At 37.1% G+C, this 18,267-nt stretch overlaps 1 protein-coding gene across 2 annotated transcripts in view; it reads left to right on the top strand.

The window, feature by feature from the left end:
* chn2.L (chimerin 2 L homeolog) overlaps positions 1-18,267 on the top strand; it is a 170,246-nt gene that overhangs the window by 118,497 nt on the left and 33,482 nt on the right. Inside the window, exon 7 of one of the 2 annotated variants that reach the window (XM_041565431.1) lies at positions 14,082-14,159. In XM_041565431.1, the coding sequence (XP_041421365.1) occupies positions 14,082-14,159 (78 nt within the window). 2 annotated transcript variants of the gene reach the window in all.

The raw sequence follows: 18,267 nt of genomic DNA on the forward strand, positions 1-18,267 counted from the left end.
TTCATACCTTAAATAATTCATAGCACACACACTGAAAATATAGTTAAGAGTTCATTGTATTATTAAAACCAAGTAAATCGTATTTCTCAGAATCTAGGAATGACAGCAGGGAGCCACAGTTTAGTCAGGATGATAATCTGATTTATACCACTGAAAGCTCTGACCAATTTAGACTTTAATGTAATTCACTATATCTCTGTCCTTCTTAAGGGACCTTATTAAATGTGACCATCTACTTTCCTCAGATGACTAAAAATGAATTAACAGCACACGTGCCTTAGTGATGAAAAATAGCTCTTAGGATACTGGCAGACAGGGAGTTTTGAAGCCTGTGTTTAAATCTGAGCTACTGCAGTCAACCAATCTCCCCTAAATGTTCTCCCAGTGGCAATAAAGTAAATCACCGGTAGAAAACATATGCATTGCTTCATTTTTTGAATTTGCCGAAGTTTCCTCACGAGGCAAGGAGCCAGTAGCAAGTCATGCTGCTTTTCTACAGATGGTTTTGCCACCCAAGTACAGGTATAGGATCCGTTATCCGGAAACCCGTTATCCAGAAAGTTCCGAATTACGGAAAGGCCATCTCCCATAGACTCCATTATAATCAAATAATACACATTTTTAAAAATGATTTCCTTTTTCGCTGTAATAATAAAACAGTAGCTTGTACTTGATCCCAACTAAGATATAATTAATCCTTATGGGAAGCAAAACCAGCCTATTGGGTTTATTTAATGTTTACATGATTTTCTAGTAGACTTAAGGTATGAAGTTCTAATTTATGGAAAGACCCGTTATACGGAAAGCCCCAGGTCCCAAGCATTCTGGATAACAGGTCCCATACCTGTATACTTTAAAATGGAAGCTATAGCTACCATTGAAGATGAGCCTTTATAAGAAAAAATATTGCAGCGTATTTGAAGTTTCTTGGGAAGGGAAAAAGCTATAAACTTCTTTTTGGACATCACATTGGCCAGATTCACTTTAATAAGAAAAACATACCATGTAGTTTATGTTATGAAAAGTCAATAGTCTATGGGGAAATTAGGAATTAAATTAGGAGACACGTTTTTCAGCTTGAATGGATTTAAAGAAAGGCTGGGTAGATTTAGCCGGTGCTGTCTTTTTGAGACAGAGACAGAGCCAGACTGCCCAAGAGACAGCATGAAATTGGATATTGAAGGATAATGGGCAGGCAAGAAGGCAATGAATAGCTTCCCCGGGAAGTGAATAGCTTACAGAAACCATGGCACATGCAAGTTAATAGTCCAAGGTACATCAAAGGGATATAAACCAGATATGTCCAGTAGGAGCCAAAGCTGCAAACTTGCATTCTTTGAATACTAAAGCTGGCCATCGATCCTTAGTCAATAGGACATGTTAGAAGATTTCATTCGCTTAACGATAAAATCTCTGCATGTATATATCTGACGGTATCAATGGGTGACTGTCATATCATCTGATTTCTTATTTTAACCACTTTATTTAATCTGAATGGTTAGTGGTTGGTCGGGAGATTGCAATGCACGATCGATCATCGGACATAAGGATATATCTGCACGTCTATTGCCAGCTTAAGAGATGCCTAATGATCAATTATTACCATAATTATTCTATAGAGTTGTTAATGAAACATAGAAGTGTACACTAAGGGGATTATTTAGCAAAGGTCGGGTTGTATTTTACCTGAAAAATAAGATGGAAATAGCTTGACTCTGAATATATGCCATCTAAAACCTATCAAGGTCATGTAGAAGTCAGTGGCAGAGGTCCCTTGAACCATTTCAAGATGTTTGTAGCCTTCATGATATTCAAGTTTTTTACATTTGAGATTTTTCATAAATTAGAAACCATTCGAGTTGTGAGTTTATTCGAGGTAGAAAAATCCTCACAACCCTCTAAAACTTGACCTTTGATAAATAACCTCCTAAATGTTTGCCTGGTCAATGGCACAATGTAAGTGGCATATTGTAGAATAAAAAGTAAATTTAGCATAGGAAGAAGAATTATCCTCAGACATTCCATAATACTGATTCACTGGAAGATATTTTGGAGTTGTGGGCAACTTTCTCCTCTGTTTGATAAATATGTCCAAAGGCTGGTTGTAGTCTCAAACAATGCAAGGTTTCACTCCACAAAGATATAACAAAGAATGTGATTGACAGTTGTCCTTGTAAAATTACAGACAGACCCCGTAGTGTTAACCCACTGCAATAAGAATTTGTATACTTTAGAGAATGATTTAAATAAATTAAATCATTATTTCAATAGCAAACTGTACTTTTTGATTTCAGTTTAGCTTCACTGACCACAATCTGCCAGCAGTTCCCCAGTACTGTGATCAGTCTTAAAGTATTAGGAATTCCCAAATGTTGGGGGGTTATTTATCAAAGGTTGAATTTTAGAGTTGTTTAGACCTCGAATAAACTCACCACTGGAATGGTTTCTAATTTAAGAAAAAAATGAATAAAAAAAAAACGCAAATCAGCGAGTTTGAATTGATCGCGTTTTCGGGCAAAACTCTCAGCAAAAAACATGAACATCATGAAGGCTATTAACATCTTCAAATGGTTCAAGAGAACTCTGCCATTGATTTCTACGTGACCTCAACAGTTTTTAGATGGTGTGTTTTCTGATTCAAGCTATTTCCAGGGTCGGGCTATAATAAATCTCAAAAAAGTTTTTTTTAAACCCAAAAAAATCGATGTTTGACTCAAAAATAACCTTGAAAACTCGAATTTTTCATGGAAAACACAACTCGAACCTTAATAAATCTGCCCCTTGGTGTTGCAGTTGGAAAAGGACAAGTAAAAGTATTTGTTTACTTTTAAAATATTTTGCTGTTCACCAGCACCCACAGTTAAGTCCACAAATTGAGATGTCAGTGTTAATAATGAGATTTGATGTGGCAAGAACTATTTGGGGAAGCAGCTCTTGCTATGAGACAGTAGTTGGATTCCTTGGGAGGAATTTATCATAATGTGAGGGGCATGTCTGGTGAACTCACTGGGGGAGCAGGAGAAATGATGTGGGTGGGAGTATTGAGTTTACATGGATTTATATCTAATAATGTACTGAAAATTCTTCTTCACACAGCAGCAGACGTCTGAATGAGCTGTGATATGTATTTTGAGTTGCCTGATCAGTATGTTAAAGGTTTCTGTGACAAGGGAGCTGATTATACAGCTAAAGGACATCAATACTTTTGGGATAGGGAAACTGTAATCCAACAACACTTGGAAAGCTGTGTATATCTGAAGAAGATCATAAGGGAAAATCAATGGTGAAGTCACATATGTTATAGCTGCCTTGCTATTGCAGAGAAGAAGCAAACGAGCCAACAATAATTCATTACAATTCTTTATAGTAGGAGACTATGGCGATTGGCATTGCTGAACTTCAGAGCTTTCTGGATGATGAATATTCAGATATGTTCCATACCTATATTTTTAGCCAATGTCGACTTACTTATACTATGACTAGAATTTAGTCTGGGAGAGGGAAAAGCCAACCTCACTAGGTGCCCAATCCTGCTTGTACTACATTTTTAAGTCTTCTAGAGTCACTGACGCTGAATTCCTTTTGTGGTGAAAGACACTCACAGGGTTTAGGTCAAAGTTCACACCCTGTCTGGGGGGGGCATTTTTAGAATTTTTTAAGTGCTTAAGAAAAATCTGGGGAGAGACACTCAAGTCTTAAAGGTATATTTTAAAAGTTATGACAAGTCTATGTATTGGATTGCTTTTTCTCACTCAAATTTAATATTTATTGAATAAATTCATATTTATTCTTAAGTAATCAGAATTTTCACAGGTTACGGGTGTTTTCTTTCAAAAGTAAATCCGTGTTTGTGGGAAATAACTTTACATACATAAATATATACAGGTATGGAACCTGTTATACAGATTGCTCAGGACCTGGTGTTTTGTGAATTTCCTTCTATAATTTGGATCTCCATCCTTTAGATCTGCTAAAAATCATTTAACATGAATTAATTGTTTTGCCTTCATTGATGATTAACTCTATCTTAGTTTAGATCAAGTACAAGATAATGTTTTATTATTACAGAGAAAAAGAAAATAATTTTTACAAATTTGAATTATTTGATTGAAAGGGATTCTATGGGAGGTTTCTGGATAACAGATCCCATAGTTGTATGCATATATATCAGTACTAAAACTTTGTAGATCCTTGGCTCCTTGATCAGTGATTGTGTATAGCTGAAAAAGTGACTGCCCTTGATTATGGGTGTAAGATGCAGAGTGTTCTTCATTTGTTCTTCATATGGGTCCATTAAAGGTTATTGTCACCACAAGAGATAGTACTCATAAATGTTGGGCATCCTATCAAATAACGACACAATATCTAAGCATATCTTCTAGATCAACAGCTGCTAAGCTTATGCTGTGACAACACCAAACGAAATCCTTTTAGCCCAGCCATTATATGCAAGTCTTATATATCATCTAAGTGACAGATTAAGCTGTTTTAAGACATAAAATCAAGTGCACTTACACTAAGCTGACTTCACTGAGCTCAAATATTGCACCAACATTAGCATTTCTCCTATCTTCATTCTGCATCTTTAGTATCTTGCCAACATTTGCGGAGGTCTGGGGTTACAAGATATCACTTACCCAATTGAGTGTATTTACTTTCTTGAGTCTCTTCCAGGCAAATATACACTGCCCAACTGCACCTACTTTACTTTTACAGGTATGGGACCTATTATCCAGAATTCTCAAGACCTGGGGTTTTTTGGATGAGGGAGGTTCATAAGTCTCCTAAAGTCTACTAAGAAAAATTCATTTAAACATCAACTAAACCTGGTAGGGTTGTTTTGCCTCCAGTAAGGATGAATTATGTCTTAGTTGGGATCAAGTACAAGGTGCTGTTTTATTATTACAGAGAAAAAGGAAATCATTTTTACAAATCAATTGATTAAAATCGAGTTCATGGGAGATGGCCTTCTGGCTGCCTGGATAACGGGTTGCAGAATAATGGATCCCATATCTGTACTATGTTACCCATAGTTCCCATCTCTTGGTTGTTTCACACACTGGAGTATAGCACAATGGGTATTTTAATCTCTTCTATTGTAGCAGTAATTTTTGCTTAAAATACCAGGTGATAATTCTGGTTCCAGTGTGTCCTCTGGCACTTCCTATTGAAAGGCTTTGACTGAATGCAAGAGAAAGCTTAGCAAGTTAAAGGAAACAAATCTGCAATAGTTGTAATATATATAATTTAACGAAAACACTTATCACTAATAAGAAGCACATATAAGATAAAAACAGAAATATTTCATAAAGGAAAATATTGACAGTATAGATTTTTAACAACAGAAATACTATGACTGGGACATAAGATAATCTGCAATTCCATATTACTCCAGTAATATTTTGCAGTAGTAGATTGTAGTGCAGTACCATAGAGAATAAAAGAAATGAGGAAATCCTGATGCTGCCTGCAATGCTTAATCCTTTTACATAAAATTGTGTAACTGAGAAGTAACAAAGGTCTTACACCAGAATTACCTTGTGGAACCTGGTAACAGTACATAACATTAGGTATAAATCAGAATAAGTTTTCCTACTTATTCCAACTGAAATGAGGTTATCTTACATTGATTTTAAAATATATCATTCGTATGGGTTTACAGAAGGGATGCCCTTTCAGTGGATTACAGGAGCAATTCCTTTTTGTGCTTGCCAAACCACTGCCCGAGTAACAATTAGTACATGTAATGCCCTAAATTGCAGTGTCAGTGATTTTGTGTTTGTTTGTACAGAGCTGGGTTTGTAATTAACAATATAAAATGTAATGTGATCATTTAATGTAATGTAATAAATGGGACTAAAGTGCCCTTTAAAAGTGCTGTCCTTCATAGCTCAAGGTGATCTTAGATGATAAAAAAAACCGAATAAACATGTTGGCTTGATATGACTGAGGTCTTCCTAGGGAAAGCAGCAATCATGTAACAGTAGAAAAGCAGGAACTGGAACAGCTGATCAGCTGGTGCAAGGGATTGCTTGCCTGGAGCGAAATGCCTGACCTAGATTCAGAAAAAGGGATTGGTTAAAGTCATGGACGTAGAGAAATTGGCAGCAAATATCTCATCCAGCGCTTATACATAGACATAGGCTGACAACCTGTACATCACAAATCTTTATTTTAATTGAAGGATTTGATTGTCAGACAGTTATTTTTATAATAATGGATGTAGTCCTGCTCAGCCCTGTTTGTTATATAATGACAGGATTAGGAGAAATCAACTAGAACAGTAACGGGCGGGTCATTGGCAACAGGCAAAAACTGGCTGAAACGCTTGGCTGAATTTCTCTTCCATGAGACAGTGGCAGTGGTAGCTGTGGTCCAGCTGCTAAATGTTTTAGCTTCAGTGGGATTTAAAATGCTACAAAACTGCAGGATGGCATCCATTACATTACAAGCAGTGTGCATCTTAGCTCATATTCTGCACAAACAGATTATCATGTGATATCAAATGTGTTTTAGAACATGCTACAGCAACAACAACAAAAATAAATTCACTGTCTGGAATGCCGGAATATAGATAACTGGACTGTATATATATATATATATATATATATATATATATATATATATATATATATATATATATATATATATTATATTCATAATAAAGGCATGAAGTCAGTTATCTGAATGTTCAGGACCTGGAGTATTACCAGTTATGAGGTCCTTCTATAAAGTGTTTTGCCATGCCATAGGGCTACTGGAAAATATTTAAGTGTTGTAACACATACACATACTAAAAAAGTATATTATTATGACAATGGTTTATTTACATGAAGCAGGGTTTTACATATGAGATGTGTTATTCAATATATTTTTATAGAGGCCTACATTGTTCCGGGGCTATAGTTTTCCTTTTAGCAAATATATCTGTCAATAATGAAATGGGTTGATAGAGCAAATAGTATTTCCATGTCTCTTAGCTTTCTGGATAGAAATGTTTTCCAGTAATAGATCATAAATGTATAAGTTCACACAAACAAGACAAGAATGCTCCCTATTAACATCATATTTACTGCATAAAATTACTATAGGAGCAAGCGATGCACCAGATCCAGGATTAGGTTTGGCTTTTTTCAGCAGGATTCCGATTAAGCCAAATCGAAGTGCCTGGCCAAACCAAATCCGCTTCCTTAAAATCACGTGACTTCAAAAAGGAAGTCAAAAAGAATTTTAAACGTGTGTATCTGGGTTCGGATTCAGGATTTGGCTGTATCTTTCACAAAGGATTTGGAGATTCGACTGAAACCCAAAATAGTGGATTCAGTGTAACCTTAGTTGGAGTTAAAAGAGGTACAAGTGGTATTTTCTGTAGGGCTTTTAGAAATGCTTTGTTATGAAAAAAATCCTGATAGTGACTCATGAATAGAATTGTGTTTGTGACTTAATTCTGACAATGACATGAAGTTTTTAGCAATAATAGCAATTATCATATAATGACATGGATTGTGCTTTCTTTTAACTAACTCTTATAATTACAGGGGTTGTGACACTTATATCTATTAGCAAATTTGAATAATAAACCCTTTCTTCGATAGTACTATATTAGCTTTCTGTATTATCTCATAGTTAAACCCGGATAGACTCTTGACCTATAGCAGCGACATCTGTTATCTAATTCTGATAATGTCTATTCAATAAAGATTGATAACTGTAATTGAACTCATCAGCAAATTCAGTGACATCTAGCACACTAGTGGAGTAATGTAATCAAAGGTGCAAAATGTGTTCCAGGTCTAATAACCCACATCAATCACTTGTTTGCTTTGCAGCAGACCAATAAATGTTCTTCTTTAATTGGTTTCTCAAGCGGGAACAAACTTTGCACCTGTTTATTACATTACTTTTTTATTAATCCATTTGTCAGAACCTTCCCATGCAAAACTGCTGTGATCAAAATATTTGTTTGATCTTGATCATTTTTGAGTATGTTACAGCAGTAGGCTAGCCCTCTATATGCTGTTTCTTAGCCCCATCTCCAATGAGATTTTCTGTCTGATATTGGTGTGGGCAGGCCTGCCGGGTACCCCATGCGACTAAATCCGACTTGTAACACGTTTTGTCACCATCCTACAAAATCTCCAGTGGAGTTCAGACCTTACTGTATTACCAATTTTATAGGCTTAGGGTCATGTAAAGCAAAGTATACTATAGGTCTGTAGCAGCCAATCATCAGGAAGCATTACTGTTCACCTATTCAAAAGCAAACATCTTATTGATTGCTAGGGGTACTGCTCCTGTAGTTTTGTGACTCTTAGGGCTCTTACTGCGTTCAGCCGGTGAACACAGAAAAAATGCAGCATGTTGCGTCTCAACCTGCATTCGGCGCCTACATGCGCCTGTGTGAGTACAGTACCATTTAAAAGAACTTAATGCGTCTATTCCTGTGCTTCCCTGCGGCTGAACGCAGAAAAACGAACGCAGGGGATCGCAGCTTCAAGCGCTCGTCAGTAAGAGCCCTTAGGCTTGGAATTTAAAATGCTATATAGCTGCTAGGCTTAATTACCATATCAACTAGGCAGCAGGTTGGAAACTAGAATACAAAATTAAATTCAGAGCACCTGAATGGACAGAAAAGCAATGCAAAATAAGAATGAAGCAACCCAGTTGAATTTTTTCTGGGGTCAGTGACCCCACAACTACAGTACAGAGTTTTAGTAGCAGATGGATAGAGACAAAATAGGAAGGTTAATAATTAAAAAATATATACAAAAGCTCCATGTGACACTGTACACTTTTTACGAACTGCTTGAAATATCTTTTTATTGTGGGAACATAACTTTTTCTGTGATATGTTTTATTCAACATTGTGTGCTGGCTCAAACTATAAAAACTATATATTCATGAATTCTTTTTTATGATAACAAATGTGCTAGAAAAGAACCCTTACTGTTCTCATTGCTCTTATTTTATCACTAGAATTGCATTTCATGATAAAAATAAGATAAACTGCGTAGTTAGACACAGTATAAAAAAAAAATCTTGTTTTTGTTTGGACACAGACTTAAAGGTGCAACACAGCCCCTTCTCTATCCACGGGTGCAGAAAGCATTGCACAGCTTTTACATCCCATTGAACCACTTCAGCTATGAAGCACAGCCTTAATTAACTCTCTCAGGCACAGGTGCTGGGTGTTGTCTAATGAATAATCAATCATATGAATCAATGGGACTGGCGACAGCAGACATAAGGGGTCGTTGATACATTTCCTAGCTTTGCCCCAGACTGATGAGCACAGCAGCCCTTTAGCCCTACATAAGCATGGCTGCTGAGTTCAAGTAATGCTGGTGTCCTGCCCACTAGGGATTTCCTACTGTTTTGAAACGCATGTTAATCTTGTTCTTTTTCTCTCATTTATAATTTACTCATTGATGCTTAAGGTGATGGCATCAGCTAGGTTGCAACCTTTCCTAGAAAAAAAAAAACCTTCTGATATTATTGTCTTCTTTTCCATATCAAAGAGGTGGATCCCCTTTAAATTAACTTTTAGTATGTTAAAGAATGGACAATTCTAAGCAACTTTTCAATTGGTACTTTTTTATAATCTTTTTAATATGACGTCTTTTTCTGAATCTTTCCAGCTTTCAAATGGGGGTCACTGACCCCATCTAAAAACAAATGCTGTGTAAGGCTACAAATGTATTGGCATTGCCGCTTTGTATTACTCATCTTTCTATTCAGGCCTCTCCTATTCATATTCCAGTCTCTTATGCAAGGCCACGCATGGTTGTTAGGGTCATATGGACCCTAGCAACCAGATTGCTGAAATTGCAAACTGGAGAGCTGCTGAATAAAAAGCTAAATAACTCAAAAACACAAATAATAAAACATGAAAACCGATTGCAAATTGTCTCAGAATATCACTCTCTATGTCATACTAAAAGTTGAAAAACCCCTTTAAAAACATTGATATAAAGCATTATTTCATCGACCAGGCCTGTAAATTGTCACCCTAGCACCAGCGCTAAAATCTCACATATATCCCAGAACATTTCAGTCTCTTTTTGTTACTGTTTTTATTTATTTGTATTGTATATAGAATGGGTCAGTTTTATTTTATCTACAGTTTCAATAAACAGCAACATTGCCTATTGATTTATTTTAAAAAAAAGCTGCATGCAGATTTGTGTTTTCCAACTCCACATGATTGGGAGGGATGGGAGAGGAACATGTGGTGAGATATCCCAGCAAAGAAGATGCCATGTTAGCAAATACCAAAGGGGAGTTTGGAGGCTGGAACAACAAAGAAGTTCATTAACACTAAGTAGTGGGGGTTTAGGCATTTAAATTAATATCACAATAGTGGACTGAAAAATAAGGATCAGCTTTTTAGTTCAAAATTAATTCATTATCCTACAGAAAGAATTTAAATGAAAGTAATGAAAACTGAGGATAACAGGGAAACATACTTAGGGCTCTTACAGACGAATGTTTGAAGCTGCACTCCCCTGCGTTCCGTTTTTATGCGTTCAGCGGCAGGGGAGCGCAGGAGTAGATGCATTCAGTTTTTTTCAATGGGGCTGTACTCACACAGGTGCATGTAGGCGCTGAACGCAGGTTGAGACGCAACATGCTGCATTTTTCCTGCGTTCGGTGCCTACATGCACCTCTGCGAGTACAGCCCCATTGAAAAAAACTGAATGTGTCTACTCCTGCGCTCCCCTGCGGCTGAATGCATAAAAACGGCATGCAGGGGAGCGCAGCTTCAAACGCTCATCTGTAAGAGCCCTTATACTGACTGCCTGGTCTGACTAATATGTATTAAACACCAAAACTAATGTAGTTACCACAGGGCTAGATAAAGTACCTTTGTACTTGCTGGAACCTATATTAAAACTAACTACTCACCTGTCACTTCAGGTTTCATATATTAAATTCAGCCAATTGTTCACCAGTGCAGTCTGTGATCAATCAGGGAACCATGACAAGTTATTCAGTATTGACCCAACAATTGACCTTCAAGAAGACATTCCTCATGAGTAAATGAGGGTATTCTTCAGACATGGAAGAGCTGTTACACAGAATTGTGACTTGTAGAATTTCCCCCCTGTATCCATTACTGTATATATATATATATATATATGTAACCACAATAGCAATTACTACAGTTATGGCATCCGTTATCTGAAAACCTGTTATCCAGAAAGCTCCAAATTACAGAATGGCCGTCTACCATAGACTCCATTTTATCCAAATAATCCAAAATTTTTAAAATAATTTCCTTTTTCTCTGTAATAATACTCTTGTCTTGTAATTACAGAATGGCTGTCTCGCATAGACTCCATTTTATTCAAATAATCTAAAAAATTTTAAATTATTTCCTTTTTCTCTGTAATAATAAAACAGTACATTGTACTTGATCCAAACTAAGATGGAAGCAAACCTATTGGGTTTATTTAATGTTTACATGATTTTCTAGTAGACTTAAGCTATAAAGATCCAAATTACAGAAAGATTTATTTTCGGGAAAGCCCCAGGTTTCGAGTATTCTGGATAACAGGTCCCATACCTGTATTACATTGCTGATGATACCTGCTATAAGCTATAACCTTTCCCTCATTTACATGACTATGAATGAAATGATACTGTATTTTAAGTTAATTACAGTATTAATAAATGTAAGGCTGTGACCTGAACCCTCCCTCCCATTAGGGCTTGATGTCTATATTTATAGCACAATGAAACAGCATGTGCTTCACTGCAGTCACAATCAATGGATCTGACACAAGAGTAATCTCTGAGGTAAATGATCCTCTGATCAGTGGTACATATTAACATTTCCCAGTAATTAACTACTGAATGCAGAACTTATTTATTGCTAAATAAATTCTATTGGTACCTTTCATGCCTGGACATGCTACTCCTATGGTATCTGTTTATGCTGGCTGTGCCTCCCACACACTATTTTAGCATAGCCTATTATTGTTTCTTTCCAACTTGCCATATTTTCATATATTCATAGTTTAATATCAACAGGAGGTAGAAATTTAAGCATACTCTGGCTACTAGCAAATAGCCCAGAAATCATTTATCATGAATGCTCAAAGCATTATATTGTAATGGGATGCCAAGCTGACAGCTTTTAGAGTTAGGCAGAACCTGCTATCTCAGCTTCTGAATCAAACAGAGAGCTACTACAGGTATTGGACCTGTTATCCAGAATGCTAGGGACCTGGAGTTTAAAACAAAATATGCCATCAGGTCATGTAGAATTCAATGGCAGATCTCCCTGAAGTTGCTTCTTGACATCGTGATCTGCGCTGGATAAACCGAAAAATTCAGGGTTTTTGTTTGATAATCTGAAAAATGTTGAATTTTCACAGCAAAACTTGAAAAAAAAGATCACGTTTTCAGAGCAATATGTTTCAATTTGATCCTTGATTTTGACATGACGTTTTTTTTTATTTGATCAATCAGTTAATATAGTGGATGGGAGTTTGGTTGGAGTTTTAGTAATGTGCACCTAAGTCTACTAAAAATAATTTAAACATTAAATAACCCAATAGGATTGTTTTGCCTCCTGTAAGGATTAATTATATTTTAGTTTGGATGAAGTGCAAGGTACTGTTTTATTATTTTAGAGAAAAATGAAATCATTTTTAAAAATGTGAATTATTTCATTATAATGTCTATGTGAGATGGCCGTTCCGTAATTCTGAGCTTTCTGGATAACTGATCATATACCTGTACCTATATCGCAGAGGATCCCTCTATGAGTAGCATTTCTAACCTTTTTTTTTACCCTGTGGCTTTTGCATATGCACAATGTTCTCAATATAACAGCATGGTATACAGGAGATAAAAACTACGTACGGAAATACGCAGAACAGTATAAAAAATCAATAGCAATTCCAATATGATGCAGTACCTTTTAAAACATTCTTACAATAACAGTAAGAGTCAAAAATATACGCTTGCATATGAGCTCTTTGTACTGCTTAACTTAGTTAAAGATTGTAGGTTTTGTTTATTAAAGAATGAAAATGTCCTTTAGTGTATATCTGTGTGTCTGTGATCTCAATACATCATGCTCAGTTGTTGGATAATATCATCCTGTAGTTTGATAAAGAATATATACTACTGTTCATGTCAAGCTGTTTCAGTTTTATTTTTACAACTGGACTTTTTGTCCAAAGTAATTATACATTTGCATGATGATGCTTTATATTGTACCACATTGAATGTATTAATAAGATTCATCGAGCTGCATATAAGAAGCCCAGAAAGCCATTATAATAAATACTGGGAATAGTAGATTAAAAATGACGTGCAGGAGAGCCCGGGCTAATCCTCCAAGTCCTGCTGGATTTGCACTCTCCTAGGAGATGGAAAGAGAGAGAGAGATTTTATCATTGCAAGATTAAATCATCATGAGGATTTAGCATAGTTTAATCTGTAGAGGCTCAGACCAGAAGGGCTCATGAGTTCTTTATGGGCAGCAGCAGCAGCAGCAGCAGCAGGCGTCTGGCATGATCGTGATGTGCTCACAGAGCAGAAATGATGTCTGAAATGACCAAAAGCCTGTCCTTCTGCCTCCCCCTTGCACACTGCTAACTGCTTGTTGGATGCTGTTGCCGAGGAAGGGGGTTTGTCCATTTGAAGTGTGAGGGCTGCAGTTGCAGGCACACGCTTGCCTTTAGAAGTGAAACAAAGTAGGGTTGTTAGTTATTGAAATGCAGAAGCTCCATCCAACCCACAAGACAGCCCATTCAAGTCACATGCCGGAGGTCTCTGTAGAATGGGCTGCAGCTGCTTCCAATCTGGTGTCTAGCATCAGAAGCAGCTGGACCAACCTAGTGACTGTAAGCCTTCAAGGCACACAGGAGGAAACTGAAAGGATCTGGGACCCAGACACCATGCTGACCGATGAGCCATGGCTGGAAAGTGACAAAACCTATAATGCTGTCCACAGGTCTAAGAAGGGCAGAAAGCGCCAAGAGCTGCTAGCACTCGCCCTAGGGATGAAGGTTGGGGGTAGGAGCGAAGTCCTGTGGCAACCTCTAAAACTCTTTGCCTATTCGCAGATCACTTCTCTGGTAAGAAGAGCAGCAATAGCCAAAAATGACAACCATTTCAACTACGAGAAAGCACACAACTTCAAGGTAAGTGACCTGATGGAATATTCTTTTACTGTGTTTATGTTTATTATTAATCCATATGTGTGGCACAGTGTATCCCTGCAAAAGTACAGCAAATCCCTGCAGAAGTATCCAGAGGATCTGCTGTACCTTTCCTTGTATGCAAGCATTCTGTAATACACTTCCGCTATCTAGACTTGTATTTCTTGCTTAGGCATCCATTAGGAGAAAGATCCTTCAAATGACTGCCATTATGTACAGCCTTTTTCCTTTTTCATGCCAGAGTGGCCTTGTACTAATCAGGTACAAAGGCAGAGAAGAATCCGCAGACATGTACAGTAACTTTGAAGTACATATATATGAACATAATCATTTTGTGACTTGTGCACAGATTTGTATATATATAATATATAATGACTAAATATCATACTGCTATATACCCTTAGATATTAGATACTTAGATACTGAGTAACTGACGCTTCGGCTAGCCTTCTAGCCTTTCTCAAAATATATTTATATATATGCAGTGTAGCTAACCATAATTCATACCACAGTAAAATATTATGTCCAGAGCTAGACTGCAGCCAGGGTAGGTCTCCAGCACAGTCATGCGGATCCTCTTATTTTGCAGAGCAGCTCATTTAACCATTTATTTACAGTTTTCTGTTGTTAAATTAGCATATGTATATAAATTGTCCTGGGTATACTATATTAACGTTTGGCTGGCCAAATGATAGGGGGAGATATATAGTGTTCACCTTCTAGATGCTGTTAAACTGCAACCCCCAGAATCCTGCTGATAGCCAAAGGCTGTGAGGGATGCTGGGAGTTCACTTTAAACATCAAATGAGGTCTACAGATTAGACAGTTGCTTTAGTTACATTTCAGATGTTGAATTATTATTATAATCTAGATTAAAAAAACGTTTCTGCAATAAGAATGTATAGATGTGAATGCCCTTACTCATCTTCAACTCCTGTTGTCCCCAATTAAAAATGTTGCCAATATCTGTTGGCAGATTTTGGCAACAGAGTTTTACATAGAGGCACATATATCAGGTATATTTATTGGATGACAATTCTTAGCATGTGCAAGAAGCCATCTGCAAACCTGTGCCACAATGCATTATTTTCTCTTACACAGGCACACATACATAGGTGCAGATTCAGCAAGGGTCGAATTTTTAAATTCGAATTTCAAGCTAATTTTAGTGTACTTCGACTAGGGAATAGTCCAAATTTGATTTGAATTTAAAAAAATTTAGAAAATTCGAATATCGAAATATACTGTCTCTTTAAAAATTAAACTTCGACTATTCGCCATGTAAACCTGCCGAATTGCTGTTTTAGCCTATGGGGGGCCTCCTAGAACCTATCTGGAGTCATTTGGTGGACTTTGAATATATCTATGTTTTTTTTTATTTTTTTTAAATACTTTGAATCAAATTCGATCAAATACGATCCGAATTAGATTCGAACCATTGAATACAGATAAATCTGCCCCATAGAGTATGCTGGATAGTATTTACATTTGCAGTAGAGAGAAAGTACAAAACAAGCAAATTACGCCCAATCAAGAATGGCTATTCTAACATAAAGGCAAACAAATAGGATATGTATGAGTTAATTTGGTCAGAGGATGAATGTGATTGGAGGGCTTTGTGTCTGCACTGTGCCTGTCACACTGTTCCTTCCTTTATCATTTCTGCTGAAAACAGGGATGTCTCAGATTGTCTCTGATATAATCAGCCTGTTGTGAGTGCTCCCTCTGTGCATTGGGCCCTTTCAGTATTGTTATGAAAAGCTATTCATACAATAAGATGCCAAGGGCACAGCAGCAGTCTGTGTTGCTGCCATCATAATATATATATATATATATATATGACTTGCCTTAATACTCAAGAGCACATCATCCCGGAAAGTGCTTTCTATAGATCTGCAGATAGTTAAGAAGGCCTCCTGACTGCCATTATGGCAGCCTCTGGGCCCCCTTGAAGCCATTCGTGATCGTATGGTAATTTGGCACAGTACACGCCATCTAAATGAGCATATTTTGAAGGATGAAGGTATTACAAAGCCAGAAAATCATCACGTATAATGCACTCAAGCCGCCAACATCTGCAACATGAGACTTGAATTAAATCAAAAGATGGTTAAAGGGATTGTTCACCTTCCATACACTTTTTTTCAGTTTAGTTGTTTTCAAATTGTTCATCAGAAATAAATCAATTACTTTTTATTATTACTTATTATTTGTTATTTTTTACCATTTTTCCAAAATCTAAGTTTAAAGTTGAATGTTCCTGTCTTCTGGTGTTTAAAGTGATAGTGACACTAAAAATTGTATTTAAAAATATTAATCTGCATGAAAAGTTGTCTATAGGTCATGTTGATAATTGTTTGCTGATCATTCTGCTTTTATAAGTAATTGTTACTTGAAGTTGCTAAGCCTGACTGTCCCTTCTTAACTTGTCAGAGTTTCTAATCAGTGGCGTAACTAACGGGGGAGCAGCGGGTACGATTGGGCCAGGGCCTGCATCCCCTCAGGGCCCCCCCCGCCAGCTCGCGCGCCACTAATTCCGCCGGTTCCGGGCATACGGAGGGGGGCGGGGGGCTGGCTGTGCATCCCGCACCAGGGCCCGTCCCCCTCTAGTTACGTTGCTGTTTCTAATGCTGAACGACTACTGCTGCACAAATATGGCAGCCCCCTCATAGGGAAAAAAAGAGGGTAAGAAAGGGGTAATGTAAAAGCATCAAGCACATACTTTTATGGCAAAAGTATAAATTGCATTCAAAGATAATGATATAATAGATATTCTGGTGAACTATCTGAAACCAACTGAACTGAAAAAAAGTGTTACAACGTGAACAAGCCCTTTAATCCATCCCTGTAGCTTTTGATTGTTGAACCTGTCTACATCCCTAGATTCTATATCATGAATGTCCTTTAAAGTGCCTTCATAAGCCTCGTCTTTTTCATATATCTCACAGCTGCAGTACTGCTGCTTCCCAATGGCTTGGGTTAGGGTTAGGCCTTACCCTAGTTACACTTGTACATAATCATAAATTTGAGAGGACTGGGAGCCTGTCATTTTAAAGACCCCTATAATGTTATGTGATGCTATTTCAGTCATTATTCCACCTTGTCCCCTACCAGAGAATGGTAGGGAATTCACACAGTATCTATACACATGGTACTGAGCATGTATAAAATAAATAGTTTGGGACTTTCGTTGACATTTAAAGGACCAGTAACAACATAAAATAATAAAACATTTACACCTTACTGTGCATTTACACTGTCAAAAAAATGCACCATATGTATTTGAAAATACCAGTAGTTTGTGTGGTTGCTTTGGGGGGGGGGGCCGCTCATGAACATGTAATATCTAAGGCCTCATTGAATGCAATAGACTGTCCGTGGCTTGTTTCTGAAACTGATTAAGTATCTCTGAAAACAGCAGAACTGACAGCAAAACTTAAACAAAAAGTGCATCAAGTTAGGTTTTTCATTTTTGATGTTGCTGGACTCTATCTCCAAGAAATGTCTTAAAAAGTATTCAGAGTAGTTTAAAAGGGTTTAATTCAGTGAAATGCTGATGCCACCTTTAAGTTTACCTTGGAAAGAGTAGATGGTTAGGCCCTTTCCTTTCCCTCACTAAGCAGTAGTTCTTCCATGATTGGGAACAGAATAGCCAGCGATACCCATTTAACAGCACAAATGTAGCATAGACATGTACCATTGTCATTCCTGTGCCATTAGCATAACAATATTCAGATTACAGGGTTCAAATCTTTGAAACCCAGTATTTATATCGGTGCAGGATTTGTGGCCCTTAGCAAGCGGCTATTTTAGAGAAGAGATAAGGCACAGAAATGGGTGCAGCATGCACTTGGGCTACAGTCTTGCTTGGTACACTTACCATAACACATCAGGCACTACAATGCAGTGCACTGGTTTTGCCAGAGAACCCTGTAATTAACATCTGTTTTAAATAAGGGGCAGATTTATCGAGGGTTGAATCGAAAAAAAAAATTATGGTCAAAACTGTCAAATTCGACGGAGTTATCCAAATCCAAGTTTTTTTTAAAAAAAAATTGAATTAGATTTTCGTAATTTAGTATACTCTGGC

Source organism: Xenopus laevis, chromosome 6L, assembly GCF_017654675.1.
Source record: "Xenopus laevis strain J_2021 chromosome 6L, Xenopus_laevis_v10.1, whole genome shotgun sequence".
NCBI lineage: Eukaryota > Metazoa > Chordata > Amphibia > Anura > Pipidae > Xenopus > Xenopus laevis.